The sequence below is a fragment of the Schistocerca piceifrons genome, chromosome 2 (assembly GCF_021461385.2).
Source record: "Schistocerca piceifrons isolate TAMUIC-IGC-003096 chromosome 2, iqSchPice1.1, whole genome shotgun sequence".
NCBI lineage: Eukaryota > Metazoa > Arthropoda > Insecta > Orthoptera > Acrididae > Schistocerca > Schistocerca piceifrons.
In genome coordinates, this window is record NC_060139.1 from 612,639,621 (window position 1) to 612,657,058 (window position 17,438).

The window sequence follows — 17,438 nt, forward strand, 5'->3', positions numbered from 1 at the left end:
CCTTTTCTACACAATACCTAGCCACAGCCAACTTCTCAAGTTCCCTTTCTCTGATATATCATGAATGCTCTGCACAAAGGTCAGTGACAGTGTGAATGGTCTGACCTATGTAAATGCTACCACATTCACAGAGGAAACAACCACACTGGGAACTCTAAGAATATCTTTAACAGGGCAAGAGTTTTGTAAAGGGAGACAAAATATTAATACAGCAAGCAGGTTCAAGTGCACACACACTGCAGTAGTTATTCAGAGATGAAGAGGTGTGCACAGGATAGACTAGCATGGAAAACTGCATCAAATTAGTCTCTGAACATTTAAAAAACAAAACAATCATTGTTAAAGAGTCATATCTGGAACATAATATGTGAAGCTAACAAACAGGTGGACTGCAACTATTATGCATAGTCTCTTGAAACAGTAATATTAGATAGATATGAATATTAATTTTTCTGAAATGAAACTCTGCAATTCCTGCTGTTAGTAACTTAGATTTGGAAGGGATGGATTCAACTGTGTTTCATTCACTCACTGAAATCCAGTAAGCAGTTCAACGAAATTCTAATTTTCACAAAAGGGAGCATCTTAAAAAAGGAAAATCTCTTCAAACACAACTATGAAATACACACACATGAAACTAGGCAGAAGATGAACCTACACATGAACACAGTAAATATGAACTTATGTACAAGAGGAGTGTATCATACTGGAGGTATGTTATATAACCATTTGCCTTCTTACCTAAAATGCATACCAACATTAAATGCATTTAAAATAAAGTTAGAACAGTTCTTGCTTGATAACTGCTACTATTTCGTTGTCTGAATTTATGGAACATCGTAATAAGTAAACCTCATTCACCAAATTTTACTAATTGTCAATTCATAATATAGTTTACATTGCACTTATCATGTCATCTCACTTAATAACTGCTGTTATCACATGTAGAAGCAATGTAGTACACCAACCTACATTATCATGCATTTTGATTATGTCAACAATGTAATCAAAATGACTACTGCATTGTAAATTAACAAGGTTTATCACTGTCCTATATCACATGTAGAAATAATGTACTAAAATGATTCTTGGGCAAATAAATAAATAAATAGATTACACCAGTCATAACATTAACAACTAACTGACAGCTGTTGTATGCAGGAGTTTGTGGTTTCGTAACCAAATAAGGGAATACACTGCATCAAAAGAGGAGGAAAAAGGACGTTTAACTGCAGGGACACTGATATAAAAGGTGAAGAGATCTTTGTACTTGAGGAAAAGAGAGATTTAACTGCAGGGACAGTGGTATACAAGGCAAAGAGAGTTTTGTGTTTTGTCTGTTGTGAGCTTGTTAGGAGTGGGAAATGTCTTTTACAACCAAGATAAGAGAGATACGGTATTTCTTGATGGAGAATGCAGACGGAGCACAATGAAAGCAGGTGACTGTATGCACAAAGATATACTGACTGACTGTGTTCAACAATCACGACAGTTTTACAAATGTGTGAAAAACTGTTGTTGAAAGGGCACAGCAATGTCACATAGAGAGTAAGGGGCCAAGCCTGCAATGCAAGGAGCCTACAGTGAAAGGACCTTTTGTTTAAAATCCACATGTTAGCTCTGCAGAAGCTGTAAGTGCCTGTAAAATAAGTTAGTTTAGTGTTATTCACATTTTTCAATAAATCAAATTCCATCCATATTCTGAGTCATTTAAACACCACACTAAGCAGTGGGATCACAGAAGATGTCACATGGTTCAACTGCAGCATGCCTTTCTTTAAGGAACTTCCTTATGAATGAAACAACACTTAAAATCATAAATATCTTAACAGAAGAAATATGCAGTAGTGGGCAGCTGACAATGGACGTTGGAAGACACAAGTTGACCACCAGACACAGCAGAGTGGGATTGTTGAAGATTATGTAATTGGTCCTATAACCTTGCCACTGAAACATATCGCTGCAAGGTCACTTCACAAGCAACCTTAAAGTTAGTAGTACGACTGACAAACAAATGAGGAATAAGAGGTGCTTCATTTTCTGAATCAATTACAGCAACAAAAGCAAATTCTGGCATCGACACTGCTATGTTGCCAGCTGCTGTGTAAGCATTGCATGTTAGTGTGCGACCAACTGCTTCTATATAGCTCTGTTGTGTTACTGCTTCAACTACAGTTTCTATTTAATGAAGAATGTCACCAATATGATTTCATTCACCAAGTGATAACCCGTTGTGTTGTGGAGTGTTATTAAATAGTCAGACTTTTGAATTACTATGAACAATGTGAGAGTTTTACAAGCAAGAAAAAGAATTTATTTCTGTTCGTGGGCATGCATCGATTCCTGCTGATACAGTTCAAAAATACTATGACTAAACCAAATAACTGTTATAAGGAAAAGGGTGCTACTTCAAACCTTGCAAGATATTGTAGTAAACCATATGGAATACATCTCCATGGAAAAAACAGTGTATTTTTAAGTACTACTGGGAAAAAAAGGAAAGCAGCCTTGTCCAGTTACAGATCTTCATTTGTTTCAAACTGATGCAGTTCGATGGCACAATTATGGATATTATAGCAGGAAAGAAAACCCCTCAATAGTGAAGTTGGTAATTTCTTTAACAAATGTCAACTTTTCTCAGAGGGGAAAATGTCACTTAAAATGTTGTTAAAAAGTAAGGGCTTTAACTTTAAAAAGTTATATGGATGAAACCCGTTGTTCAAAAAAGCTTATAGTTGCAGCTCACAGTATTTTCTGACACAAAATTGCAGGAAAGGATACACGTTCAGTTATATGGTTAGGTAAAGTCAATGCAGGAGAAGCAGTTGATAAATGCTGGACAGAAGACACTCCAAACACCAGCAATCATCAACCAATGGAAAAAGGATTCCAATTGATTGTGACCTACCGGGCTCTTCAAATGGTTCTGTATGTGAAGAAATTTTAGGTTTTTGATTGGGAAAAACCTGTGATTACCATAATGATATAGACTACCCACAGTCTATGGAGTTGTTTAAAAAACTTGTTACTCCAGTTTAGTCATTCGACAGTATTTGTAATGGATAATGCACCTTACCATTCTATGATATCAGGCAAAACTCCAACAACCAGTGACCACAAAGAAACTATGGTGCAATGGTGCAGTGGTTACAGGTGAGAGCCATTGCTGCAAACATGAGAATGACAAAACTGCTGTTATATTTACCTGAAAAACAAAATAAGTCCGTAGATGAAATTACAAGGAAACAGGGTCATGTGATAATTAAGCTACTGCCTTACTAGTGCCATTTTAAAATAAATGAATTGGTTCAGAGTGACGTCAAGGCTTACATTCGAAATGATAACAAGTCTTTTACAATAATGGAAGTGGAAAGGCTGTTACATTAAGGTCTTGCTACTGCAGGCACATCACGGAAGAAGAAAACAGACCACGTTGGTAAGCTTTTGAGAGAAGTACAGACTACAGATGGAATTACAAATGAGAATGAACAAGATTTATGATGACGATGATAGTTTTGGCACCAAGTCCAGTGATGGTGGAGAAGAATTGGATGGAATTGTGCCACTGGTATCGTATATTGAGGAGAGTAAATGTTGTTGTTGTTGTTGTGGTCTTCAGTCCTGAGACTGGTTTGATGCAGCTCTCCATGCTAATCTATCCTGTGCAAACTTCTTCATCTCCCAGTACTTACTGCAACCTACATCCTTCTGAATCTGCTTAGTGTATTCATCCCTTGGCCTCACTCTATGATTTTCAGAAATGCTTACCTTGCCATTGTCAGTCTACATTTTATATCCTCTCTACTTCGATCCTCATCAGTTATTTTGCTCCCCAAATACCAAAACTCTTTTACTACTTTAAGTGTCTCATTTCCTAATCTAATTCCCTCAGCATCACCCGACTTAATTCAACTACATTCCATTATCCTCATTTTGCTTTTGTTGATGTTCATCTTATATCCTCCTTTCAAGACACTGTCCATTCCGTTCAACTGCTCTTCCAAGTCCTTTGCTGTCTCTGACAGAACTACAATGTCATCAGAGAACCTCAAAGTTTTTGTTTCTTCTCCATGAATTTTAATACCTACTCCAAATTTTTCTTTTGTTTCCTTTACTGCTTGCTCAATATACAGATTGAACAACATCGGGGAGAGGCTACAACCCTGTCTTACTCCCTTCCCAACCACTGCTTCCCTTTCATGTCCCTCGACTCTTATAACTGCCATCTGGTTTCTGTACAAATTGTAAATAGCCTTTCACTCCCTGTATTTCACCCCTACCACCTTTAGAATTTGAGAGAGGGTATTCCAGTCAACATTGTCAAAAGCTTTCTCTAAGTCTACAAATGCTAGAAACGTAGGTTTGCCTTTCCTTAATCTTTCTTCTAAGATAAGTCGTAAGGTCAGTATTGCCTCATGTGTTCCAATATTTCTACGGAATCCAAACTGATCTTCCCTGAGGTCGGCTTCTACAAGTTTTTCCATTCATCTGTAAAGAATTCTCGTTAGTATATTGCAGCTGTGACTTATTAAACTGATAATTCGGTAATTTTCACATCTGTCAACACCTACTTTCTTTGGGATTGGAATTATTATATTCTTCTTGATGTCTGAGGGTATGTCGCCTGTCTCATACATCTTGCTTACCAGATGGTAGAGTTTTGTCAGGACTGGCTCTCCCAAGGCTGTCAGTAGTCCTAATGGAATGTTGTCTACTCCTGGGGCCTAGTTTCGACTCAGGTCTTTCAGTGCTCTGTCAAACTCTTCACGCAGTATCGTATCTCCCATTTCATCTTCATCTACATCCTCTTCCATTTCCATAATATTGTCCTCAAGTACATCGCCCTTGTATAGACTCCTTCCACCTTTCTGCTTTCCCTTCTTTGCTTAGAACTGGGTTTCCATCTGAGCTCTTGATATTCATACAAGTGGTTCTCTTTTCTCCAAAGAGTAAATGTATACCAAATTAATTCTTTGTGCAACTGAGTAGGCCATGCATCTTTTTCTTTATTTTATTCTACGACTGGAGGATAGTATGTTCTTTGGTATGCTACAGTTAACATTATTATATCACATTTTATATGCAGCTATTGCAGTAACAATTTGGAACAACTGCTCATAAACATTATCAATAACTTTGGTTGTAGTTTATTTCTTGGTTTCACATAATATCAAATGCTTTTTCTCCTTAGTTGCTCTCTCCATTGTTAGAAAAATATTCTTTGTTGCACTTATGTATACTTCATTATGTGATGGCTTATAAACATATTAATTGCAGCCTCCATTTATAAAGCAAACCTTGGAGTTATCAGATTTAGGCATGTGTGGTGGCAGCTATTGCATCCTTGCCATCAGATTATAGCCAACAGCATGCAAGCTATCATGTGGCATATTTTAGTGGTCTGGCTGTAGCTTCATTTAGGAATATTATCACGTAACGGATACACACAATTCCTTGTCAAAGTATCAAGCCTCTTCAAGGAGAGATATTATTTGAACCATGTCGATATATGTGGTTCATCTACTGCTCGTTACCCACAGTGGTTATGCACATGGTCCCCAAGCCCTTTCCTGGTCACTAGATAGTGTATGAAGGCATTATCAGGAGGTCTGCATATTCGCCTGATTCGATACACCAGTGACCTTAACTTCTTTGTCATATGCTCAAAAATGAATTTTATGCTTAAGTTAAAATGACTCAAGACATTTTAAAATAATACACTTTTGCAGTGTATCCAATGACAATGAATGATCTCTTCAGCATGTTCAGATCTCTTTGGTTCAAATGAATATCACAGTAGTTAGTGGGCACATCGAACAATTGATTATGTAAGCAGTTCTGATCACTAATGTTCATGATTTCCTTCTTGTTGTTGTCACTGATACAATTTTGCACTGAAGATGCGTATCTTGATGTTAAATTACTGATAATTTGTTTGTTTGTGTGAAATTATTATTTAAGAATCTTTATTAAATATAGCATATAAGATCTATGCTAGAATAATAACTGAAAGACTAAAACCCATAATGGAGTGCCTGCTGTCAGAAGAATAAAATGGATTCAGAAAGGGGAGAAGCTGTACAGACAACATATTTATGCTACAGCAAATCACAGAAGAACATAAGGAATTCAATAAAGAAATACACATCCTTTTTGCCTATTATGTAAAGGCTTTTCATAAAGTAAATAGACAGCTACAGTGGGAAGTTTTAATAAGAAGAGTTATACCAACACACACTGTACAGGTAATTCAAAAGATCTATGCTAATACAAGAATGCAAATTATTTGGTATAACGAAGAAACAACAAAGGCTATTAATTTAGGAGTTCGAGAAGGTTGCAGCCTCTCTCCAATGATTTTTAATATATACATTGATGACGTTATACGGCAATGGAGAATGAAACTATACACATAACTTCAATCAAAAAGATCACATTATGAATTTATTATTCACGGATGACCTAGTGTTAATTTCGAATAATGGACTACAGAGAGCTGCCTACGAACTATACCAAACATGCCAGATATATAATATGTCAGTAGCAATACAAAAAACAAAAGCCATGGCTTTCTGTGGAAAAAAATCCAGTAAGAACAAAAATGATTATAGACAACAAGATCATAGAGCAAGTAGATAGATTCAAATTGCTAGTAACCACATTAACTACTTAAATGGCACTATTAGAAGAGCCCTCCAACGTAAAGTAAGAACAGAAATGTATCTAAAATTTTATAAAGATATGTCAGTGCCAACATTACTATATGGAAGTTAATCTTGGGTAATGAAAAAGAAAGATAAAATAATATTATAAGCCAATGAAATGAAATTTCTCAGGTACATAGCAGGATATACCAAGCTAGACTAAAGATATCAGGAAAGAATTAAATATTTTCTATATAAACAATAAGGTTGGCGAATACCGACAAAAATGGATATTCCTGCTACAAATGGAGAAGCCAAGATTACCACTACATTTTTGGCGATATACTCTGCAAGGTAAAAGTTGCATTGGAAGACATGCAAAACAATGGAAGGACCAGGTGTAGCTGCAACAGGCTGAGGGAAAGCCTAACGCATGATGGAGGAAGAAGAAGAAGAAGAAGAAGAAGAAAAATCTTTATGCCTCACTTTTCTGTTTTATGTATCCATTCACTTTGTAAGATTCATCTTTATTTTTTGAAAGAAGAAGAACAAGAAAAAGAAGAAGAAAAAGGAGGAGGAGGAGGAGGAGGAGGAGGAGGCGGCAGAACTATTATCATAGTTACCTGGTGAATCACACTACATTTATTGCTTTCCAGTTGGTGTTGGGCTAACTTCTTGCAGCCGAAAAGTACTATTATCAGTTTTCAATGAAAATTTTCTCCATTACTTTGAATCTGCAATTAGACGCACTTAGCTGCATCAGCTTGGAGAAATCCATCAGCTGAATTTAACAGCTCATTTCTGATATCATGATTTTCATATGACAGCAATCAATTTGATATTCAAGGACAGATATCCTAAGTTCAAAATATTGTAATTTCTTCAAAATTACTTTTCAGATTTTTGGAAAGCAAAATGCCACTGAGTTTGTCATTACCCAGCTGATGAAACAAGCAGCAGAAATTATTATAATTCCCCTCACAAACCCAAGTGTTCAAATTATTTATAAACAAATATTTGTGCAGCAGATTGTAAGGTGTCTCTTATGCGAGGAAGACATTTTTTACCAGTTTTAATAAATTATTGTCTCTCATTGATGTATTCATGATAGTTAGGAAGTGCTGTAGTCCATAGCTGGCCATGAATCGGAGAGCATTTCCCACGCTGGCTGGCTAGGTGACAAAGCGACCATATGTCGCATGTAGTGGGATGGGGCTTGGCGCTGGACTGTAGTAACAAGCGTTGGCCTGGGAAATATACATGACGGGAAGTACTGCCATCTTGGCGCCAAAGTCAACGATTTTGTTTATTTATATTTAATAAATAAAGTCATTTATGACAACATGAATACTAGGAGGAGCCTCTAGATGTTTAAAACTATTTATCATAATTTTACCTCGTTAAAATTCACACCCATTCATTAACAGATGCATATCTTAGGAAGTACGAACTTGATCGGAAATCCATAAACTGTGAAGAAACTAGTAAGAGATACGGACTGCGGGCCAAAGTCGGCAGTCGGCTTTAAGAGCTCTTCCTGTCTTGTTTGATGGTAGCCATGCTCTCAGTTACGAGTAGTTTGTGACATGAGTGTTTCATTATTGATCTAATAGGAATAAAAGTGATATTACGGCATTCTGAATGTTAATTTCGAGTAAATAGATACTACAAAGTTGATGGACAGCAATTTCAGATAATTAGCTTCCACTGACAGAGACATCCAATGCACCAATGAAGAATATGCACGGGATGACATTTACGAGAGCTGCACCGCACACAGGTAGGAGGAAATCCGACGACACGACCCACCAAGGCGGATCAAGGAAGGTCCGACTTACACTTGCAAATTCCAGGTGGAAATGCTGACCAGTTTCACTGTATGTCACATATACCACCCTCTACGGACTCGCAGCTAAGCTGAGTAATAACAGTATCAGTTTAGAAGCGAGGGGATCTTGCAAGCTGCAGAAAATTGCTATTATGATAAATTTATAACAGTTTCACTTTGGGGAAGCAAAAACAACTTGACAACAATACTGCTACAAGCAATATTGTTATGGTTTGAGGCTATACGTCATATAGTAGGCATTTTCTTGCAATTAATCTGGGTGAAAACAGAACTGAGATATCTTGAACTGTATTGGAAGTATTTGATGTTAACAGCTTAGGTGAATTATCTTGTATGTGTGGTATCAAGAGTGGTATATGTGTTGAAGATGGCTGACACAACAGATACCATGTTTAGTGAGTTACTGGCACTGACTGTTCGGTATAGAGCTTTTAAATCAATTTGGAGGGAATTGTGGAAACATCAAGAATACAATATGGAAGGAATTCCAGATACCACATCCAAATCTTATAGGTTCAATACACTGAATGATAATGGGAGAGTGAGTCTAAAATTTCTGAAATAATTTTAAAACTTATGAACATGTTATCCTCAAATTATAATAAAATTATGTTCATTGTATGAAAAACTGAAATGTGTTTATTGTGGCATGCAACTCTTGCTATATATCTGGGATCTGTAAACCACATTCCCTGTCAGATATAACAGTACTGGAAATGGAGGATTGGTTACTGGTGTATGCCATATAACAGATGCTACAGCTTCCACTGAATCACAGTTTTTTAATTGTGCTGCTAAACAGGGAAGTGTAGTGTCTTCATAACTTATAAATTACAGGAAAGTTAGCAAGCAAAAGATACTTCAGTTTTTTTGGAGCTTTGTCAGAAATCATTAACAGTACAAACAAACTCTGAAATAGGCAAAATTTCAACTTTAGGATAAATTAATCTTCAGACTGCATGCACTGAAAATCACATGGTAGTATATGAAAAGCTGAGTATTTATGGAAGAAGGAAGTTTCTTATGAATAACTGATCCAGCTTTCTTCAATACATTTAACACAACAGCTGTGCATATGGAAATATTCGTATACAAATCAGCCAACACCTGTATGTGTGAGAGATTTGCATCTAAGTGATGTCCAAGTCATTTCAAAGTATCTCTGAGCACTTCAAACATAGCAAGGTGGAATGGTACCTGTTGCTATAATTTCACTCATTGAATAATGTTTTATTTTCTGTTCTGCAAGTAATGCCTATATCAATGGTAGGAAATGAAAACCTTGTAACTCCACTTGGCTGTGAAACTTAGTAATTCCAGTGAGCAGTAACCCCATTATCAAAGAGAGATTTGAAAGTGCATGGATTTCTTTAATCTGTCAATAGGTAGGCTTCTACTAAATAGTTACATAATAGCTCCTTTATCTTTATCACTTTCTATTTTTAAGAAATGGTTTTTACTTCTCCTGTAAAATTTAACAAAATGGAGTAATGAGGAATTCATTGCCTACCATCGACACTACGAATACACGAAATTTTATATTTTTATCTCTGCTGTATTTTGGTAAACGTTACCCAATGTTTAGTTTTCATACCAACAATGATAACAGTATAATTGTTTTTTTGGGAAAATATTTTCTTTGACGAAATATTCTAAATTTCTTATCACTAAAATCATGTGCTTTTCAAAATTCCACTCTTCTAATAATTATTTGTTTTAGGACTGACAAACATTAATTGAAACCCACAGTTCCCTCTTTCCAACAGACATATTATGTTTTTCAAAAACTGTTGTTGTTGATGTCTTCTTCAGTCCTGAGACTGGTTTGATGCAGCTCTCTATGCTACTCTATCCTGTGCAAGCTTCATCTCCCAGTACTTACTGCAACCTACATCCTTCTGAATCTGCTTAGTGTATTCATCTCTTGGTCTCCCTCTACGATTTTTACCCTCCACGCTGCCCTCCAATGCTAAATTTGTGATCCCCTGATGCCTTAGAACATGTCCTACCAACCGGTCCCTTCTTCTTGTCAAGTTGTGCCACAAACTTCTCTTCTCCCCAATTCTATTCAATATCTCCTCATTAGTTATGTGATCTACCCATCTAATCTTCAGCATTTTTCTGTAGCACCACATTTCGAAAGCTTCTATTCTCTTCTTGTCCAAACTATTTATCGTCCATGTTTCACTTCCATACATGGGTACACTCCATACGAATACTTTCAGAAATGATTTCGTGACACTTAAATCTATACTGGATGTTAACAAATTTCTCTTCTTCAGGAACGCTTTCCTTGCCATTGCCAGTCTACATTTTATATCCTCTCTACTTCAACCATAATCAGTTATTTTGCTCCCCAAATAGCAAAACTCCTTTACTACTTTAAGTGTCTCATGTCCTAATCTAATTCCCTCAGCATCACCCGACTTAATTCGACGACGTTCCATTATCCTCGTTTTGCTTTTGTTGATGTTCATCTTATATCCTCCTTTCAAGACACTGTCCCTTCCGTTCAACTGCTCTTCCAAGTCCTTTGCTGTCTCTGACAGAATTACAATGTCATCGGCGAACCTCAACGTTTTTATTTCTTCTCCATGGACTTTAATCCCTACTCCGAATTTTTCTTTTGTTTCCTTTACTGCTTGCTCAATATACAGATTGAATAACATCGGGGACAGGCTCCAACACTGTCCCACTCCCTTCCCAACCACTGCTTCCCTTTCATGCCCCTCGACTCTTATAACTGCCATCTGGTTCCTGTACAAATTGTAAATAGCCTTTCGCTCCCTGTATTTTACCCCTGCCACCTTTAGAATTTGAAAGAGAGTATTCCAGTCAACATTGTCAAAAGCTTTCTCTAAGTCTACAAATGCTAGAAATGTAGGTTTGCCTTTCCTTAATCTATTTTCTAAGATAAGTCGTAGGGTCAGTATTGCCTCACGTGTTCCAACATTTCTGCGGAATCCAAACTGATCTTCGCTGAGGTCGGCTTCTACCAGTTTTTCCATTCGTCTGTAAAGAATTCGCGTTAGTATTTTGCAGCTGTGACTTATTAAACTGATAGTTCGGTAATTTTCAGTAGTTCTAATGGAATGTTGTCTACTCCCGGGGCCTTGTTTCAACTCAGGTCTTTCAGTGCTCTGTCAAACTCTTCACGCAGTATCTTATTTCCCATTTCATCTTCATCTACATCCTCTTCCATTTCCATAATATTGTCCTCAAGTACATCGCCCTTGTATAGACCTTCTATATACTCCTTCCAACTTTCTGCTTTCCCTTCTTTGCTTAGAACTGGGTTTCCATCTGAGCTCTTGATATTCATACAAGTGGCTCTCTTTACTCCAAAGGTCTCTTTAATTTTCCTATAGGCAGTATCTATCTTACCCCTAGTGAGATAAGCCTCTAAATCCTTACATTTGTCCTCTAGCCATCCCTGCTTAGCCATTTTGCACTTCCTGTCGATCTGATTTTTCAGACATTTATATTCCCTTTTGCCTGCTTCATCTACTGCGTTTTTATATTTCCTCCTTTCATCAATTAAATTCAATATTTCTTCTGTTACCCAAGGATTTCTACTAGCCCTCGTCTTTTTACCTACTTGATCCTCTGCTGCCTTCACTACTTCATCCCTCAGAGCTACCCATTCTTCTTCTACTGTATTTCTTTCCCCCATTCCTGTCAATTGTTCCCTTATGCTCTCCCTGAAACTCTGTAGAACCTCAGGTTTAGTCAGTTTATCCAGGTCCCATCTCCTTAACTTCCCACCTCTTTGCAGTTTCTTCAGTTTTAATCTACAGTTCATAACCAATAGATTGTGGTCACAGTCCACATCTGCCCCTGGAAATGTCTTACCATTTAAAACCTGGTTCCTAAATCTCTGTCTTACAATTATATAATCTATCTGATACTTTCTAGTATCTCAAGGATTCTTCCATGTATACAACCTTCTTTTATGATTCTTGAACCAAGTGTTAGCAATGATTAAGTTGTGCCCTGCGCAAAATTCTACCAGACGGCTTCCTCTTTCATTTCTTAGCCCCAGTCCATGTTCACATACTATGTTTCCTTCTCTCCCTTTTCCTACTCTCGAATTCCAGTCACCCATGACTATTAAATTTTCGTCTCCCTTCACTACCTGAATAATTTCTTTCATCTCATCATACATTTCATCAATTTCTTCATCATCTGCAGAGCTAGTTGGCATATAAACTTGTACTACTGTAGTAGGCATGGGCTTCGTGTCTATCTTGGCCACAATAATGCGTTCACCATGCTGTTTGTAGTAGCTTACCCACACTCCTATTTATTTTTATTCATTATTAAACCTACTCCTGCATTACCCCTATTTGATTTTGTATTTATAACCCTGTATTCACCTGACCAAAAGTCTTGTCCCTCCTGCCACCGAACTTCACTAATTCCCACTATATCTAACTTTAACCTATCCATTTCCCTTTTTAAATTTTCTAACCTACCTGCCCGATTAAGGTATCTGACATTCCACGCTCCAAAAACTGTGTATTTACAAAATTATTCCTCTTCAAAATTATGATACTCCACAAAATTTGAATCTTAAACTGTAAACGTTTCATAATTCCAGTGGACAGTTTTGTAGCCCCAATTTTCCTGTTTCCAAAAATATATACTTTAACTAAAATAACATGTTAATTAACAAACTATTCAAATTAGTAAATGTAACTTTCCACAAAATTCTTGGCATTCTTCAGAATCTACAGTGCATATTACAACTTCCCTTTCATAAAATAGTACCTACCATTTCTACCATTTTTAATTACATAAATTACAGTTAAATCAAATTACTTTACAGTCTAATTTGTATATGCATTATATATCTTTCCTAGCTTTTACACTGTTGCTGAAGATGAAATTACTGCAGATTTTACCATTTTGTAATTTCTGTACTAATTGGGTTTTTAAATACGCATCACGCAGCAGGTCACAGTCAATCAGTGGTAAACATTTAATCAGCACAGTACCTCAGTTTCTAGGCACTCATGGTTGCACAGTTAAAGTGTGTAGTTACTATGTCTTAGTCAGTCGGCATCCAGTAGCCAAATGTAAATTTCTACACCAGTTCCAGATCAGTACTATTCAGTCATTATTTAGCATTCAAAGAACTGAGTTATTATGTTAATTATGTGTGTTTCCACTTGTAAATTTTCTTGGATCACTCATACACTGTGTGAACTGCTGGCCTGTGTTATTATGTCTGTCAAAGTTACTACCTAATTTGCTGGTCACTGTGACTCATCGTGACATGTGTAGTATCAATAAATGTAATGAGAATGAAAAATAAACTTGTTAGTGTTACGCACAATTATTTAACAACTGTTTACAACACCAAATAATCATCAGCAGGTAAGCAGTACAAAAAGAGGAATTCAAAACATGTCTATAATGTTACACACTTTGTGCTTTATTTTATGACATTTCACTATTTTTGAAAGTGATATCTGAAAGGGAGAGAAAGAACAAACAAATTGCACAGAACATATGCATAGGAAGCAAAAAACAGCTAAACAGTTAGCAAGTAACAATGGAAATGCTAAAGTGGACAGGGTAAATAGCTTCAAAACATAGACTTCATCATCAAGAGTGCAAAAGGTGCCCACTTTCAGAAAATGTTATGCTCCCATAATACTTCATGCACAAAGCAATAAGCTCACAATCTTTCATTGAAAAATCTCAATGAGTAATGAATTTATGAAAGAAAAACCATCTATTCTCTGTGAAGCAGTACATCTAAATTCTCTTTTATAGCTCACTAGTGCATTTGTTCATCATTTTTGAAGGTCCTTAACTTTTCTCAGCAGCAGCATTAAACAATGCTGATTCCTGATGTTGATCAAGAACTACACAGGAAATTAGGAAAGAATTCAACTACTGTAAAAGTTAGGGAAACTACTTGTTTTGTAGGATCATGTGAACTAACCGCAAGATAACAACACAAGTCAATAAAGAGAATCCAAGGTGAACTAATACAGTAAAAACACTGGATTATTGTTATTGTTATTATTATTATTATTATTATTATTAATGTTCTCATGACCATGATGATAATTGGAATGTGTGATGAGTGCTGATCTAAGTTAAGAACACACAGTGTTTACGATTCAACTATGAATAATGAACATGGTACGGATGTTTATCTATACCCCAGCTTTTGTGAAGCTAATAAAAAATATAAAGACAATGAGAAACATTCAACAGTGATCCCCATATTATTACAGTTATACTATATGCCTTAAAGTTAAAAATAGTCTAAAAATACTGCTGCTATATTTCAAAATTTTGTTGAACATTGGAAACAAACCTCCAAATATTTACGTAAGTCTAACACGGTTGCGGGTAAATGGGTTAAGAAATTTATCAAAAGAGCTGGTAGTGATGGTAATGTAACTGGTAGTGTTGCAATGGCACCAAGCAATGCTCTGGCAAGGCCTGTTTCACTACTGGTCAAACGATCCACTGCAGCCATCATCCACACAATTACACTGTAGCTGTTTGTAAGAAGTTTGGCTGCACCTGGCACTTTCAGTGCAGATTCCAACACTGAGACAATCAACACCTGTAAATTAAAATCATCAATATGTGATAAGCATAAATACATATAATAAAATTAAAATTTTGTCATCATAGAGGAAAGTACAATGACTCTTGATTGTAAAAATAACGTTGGGAGAGGATTTCTTTTCCCACCTTATGGAAGAGTTAAAATGGACAAATACATCATTTACAACTGCCCAGAATATGGCTTAACTTCCAGATATGGCAATTAAATTTCAAAATTGATGGTACCAATACATAAGCATCTCTTAGGTTATCTTTAAGATGATATTATTTATAACTAAAAGTGGTGATATTTGGTGAAAGAAGGAATATAAATGGAAGAAGAAAAAAATAACACTGCTTTGGGGGGGGGGGGGGGAGGGGGAGGTGGAGGTTGGAACCGCCTCACAAACATTTGACTGCAGAGATGATTTCATGGCAAATATAAATTTCCATGTCCTCTTGAGTAGTGCAGAGCTGTGCAATGAATATTATCCCAGTATTTGGAACTCTTAGTAAGTAAGGGTGAAATAGGAGAATGAATGCATTCATAGACACACTATTACACTTATGAATGTGGTCACTTTAGCTAGTGAGAAAGTGTCAAGACATTGAGTGACTTACCACTACAAGCAACAAGCTATTCAAAAACTAGGTACTGGCAAAATTTTGAGGCAGTGCTTGAAAAGGTTGAAAATGATTCTTGGCATTTCATGTGATAGGTGGCTCTCATCAGCATTTAACATTCCATGCACAAAGTCATTTGCATAGAATAAAACACTCTAAATGGACAAGAATGAGGGAATAAACTACGTGTGGTTTGCACACTGAATGTATTCACAAAACATGATTTAACTTAAATTGCAATCTGGAACATAATTCTGTTAGTCACATAACTTCATCTGAATTGTGTTTATATCTTTAGTGCCAAATCAGTCATAAAGTGTCCCAGGAAAATGTTATCATCAAGAATAGTTTGCATTTCTGGGACACTAACAAGGGGAGGCCACAACGTTTGGAACGCGGATTTACTGATCGATTTGTACTATGAGTGTAAAGTGCCTGACGTGCCGTAGAGTCGTTAGCTCCGGGGTCTGGTGTGATGGATGTAGTAACTTTTTTCATTGGGGCGATTGTAGTGGCGTGGGAATTGGGAAAATGAGCGAGACTCATCAGTGGTTCTGTAGGCTATGCAGTAGAGATAGAAAGATTGTGGAACAGGATGGGAAAATTGCTGCCCTTCAGGCTGAGTTAGATGAGGCTAGGTGAGAACTGGGCAGGTTAAGGAGGGAGAAGGGTAAACAGGGGTGGAGAGTGGCAACAGGCGTAAGGAACAGGCCAAGAAATTCTTCTGACAGCTTTGTTATTACTGTAAAAAATAGGTTTGACCTGTTTCCTCAGTCAGAAACTGATGAGCCTCTCACAGAAGTAGATGTAGACAGGACTCAACAAGCTTTCAGAAGCAAATTGTATAAGAATGTAGGAAAGTCTGCAAAGAGAAAGAAAGTCTTGTTGCTAGGTAGTTCGCATGCTAAGGGTGTGGGCCAACTTCTGCAAGATGAATTAGGGTCAGAATACCAGGTCACAAGTTTTTTCAAACCTAGTGCTGGACTGGGGCACGTTACAGAGGATTTAGGTTCACTATGTAGAGGCTTTACTAGGGAAGGTACCGTGGTTATTGTGGGTGGGCCGGGCAACAGTATTGACAGAGATCCGGGGTACAGCATAGAGTGTGACCTGGCAAAGATTGCATAAACATCGAGTCATACCGGTGTTGGGTTTGTGTCGGTTCTGGAGCGCCACGACCGACCTCATTTGAGCTCTTCTGTCAGGAGAGTTAATTTGGAGTTGGAACGGCTACTTAGATCTGGTGCAGGGTCACACATTGGTGTGGTTCCTGTTGATTCACTCTGTAGGTGGGACTATACTAGACATGGCCTACACCTCAACAAGAAAGGGAAGGGTAAACTGGCTAGGCTGATAGCAGGATATTTAAAGGGGGGAGGAACTACATCTCATGGTGGAAACTCTTCTTTAGTGTAAGATCAGTGTCCAGTGGGAAACTCAGCCAGGCAAGTACTAAAGATGTTAAAAAAGTTCAAGATACTCACAAAAGTAAAGTGAAAAATAATGTTAGCATATTTCATCAAAATGTTGGGGGATTGAAGAATAAAACTGATGAGCTTCTGCTTTGTTTAGAAGATATAGAAACTGAGAATGTAATAGATGTACTATGCCCGTCTGAGCATCACATTGTCACTGATATGCAAAAGGTTAGCATCAATGGGTACAAATTAGCTGCACATGTAAGTAGAGATAATATGATGAGAGGAGGAGTTGCCATATATGTCAAAAGCTTCCACAGTGTAAAAAAT

At 37.0% G+C, this 17,438-nt stretch overlaps 1 protein-coding gene across 1 annotated transcript in view; it reads right to left on the bottom strand.

The window, feature by feature from the left end:
• Window positions 1-17,438, bottom strand: part of LOC124775505 (nucleolar pre-ribosomal-associated protein 1) — a 177,585-nt gene that overhangs the window by 11,763 nt on the left and 148,384 nt on the right. The window contains exon 19 of the mRNA XM_047250338.1: window positions 14,828-15,082. Coding sequence (XP_047106294.1) covers window positions 14,828-15,082 — 255 coding nt within the window. The remainder of the gene's footprint in view (window positions 1-14,827; window positions 15,083-17,438) is intronic.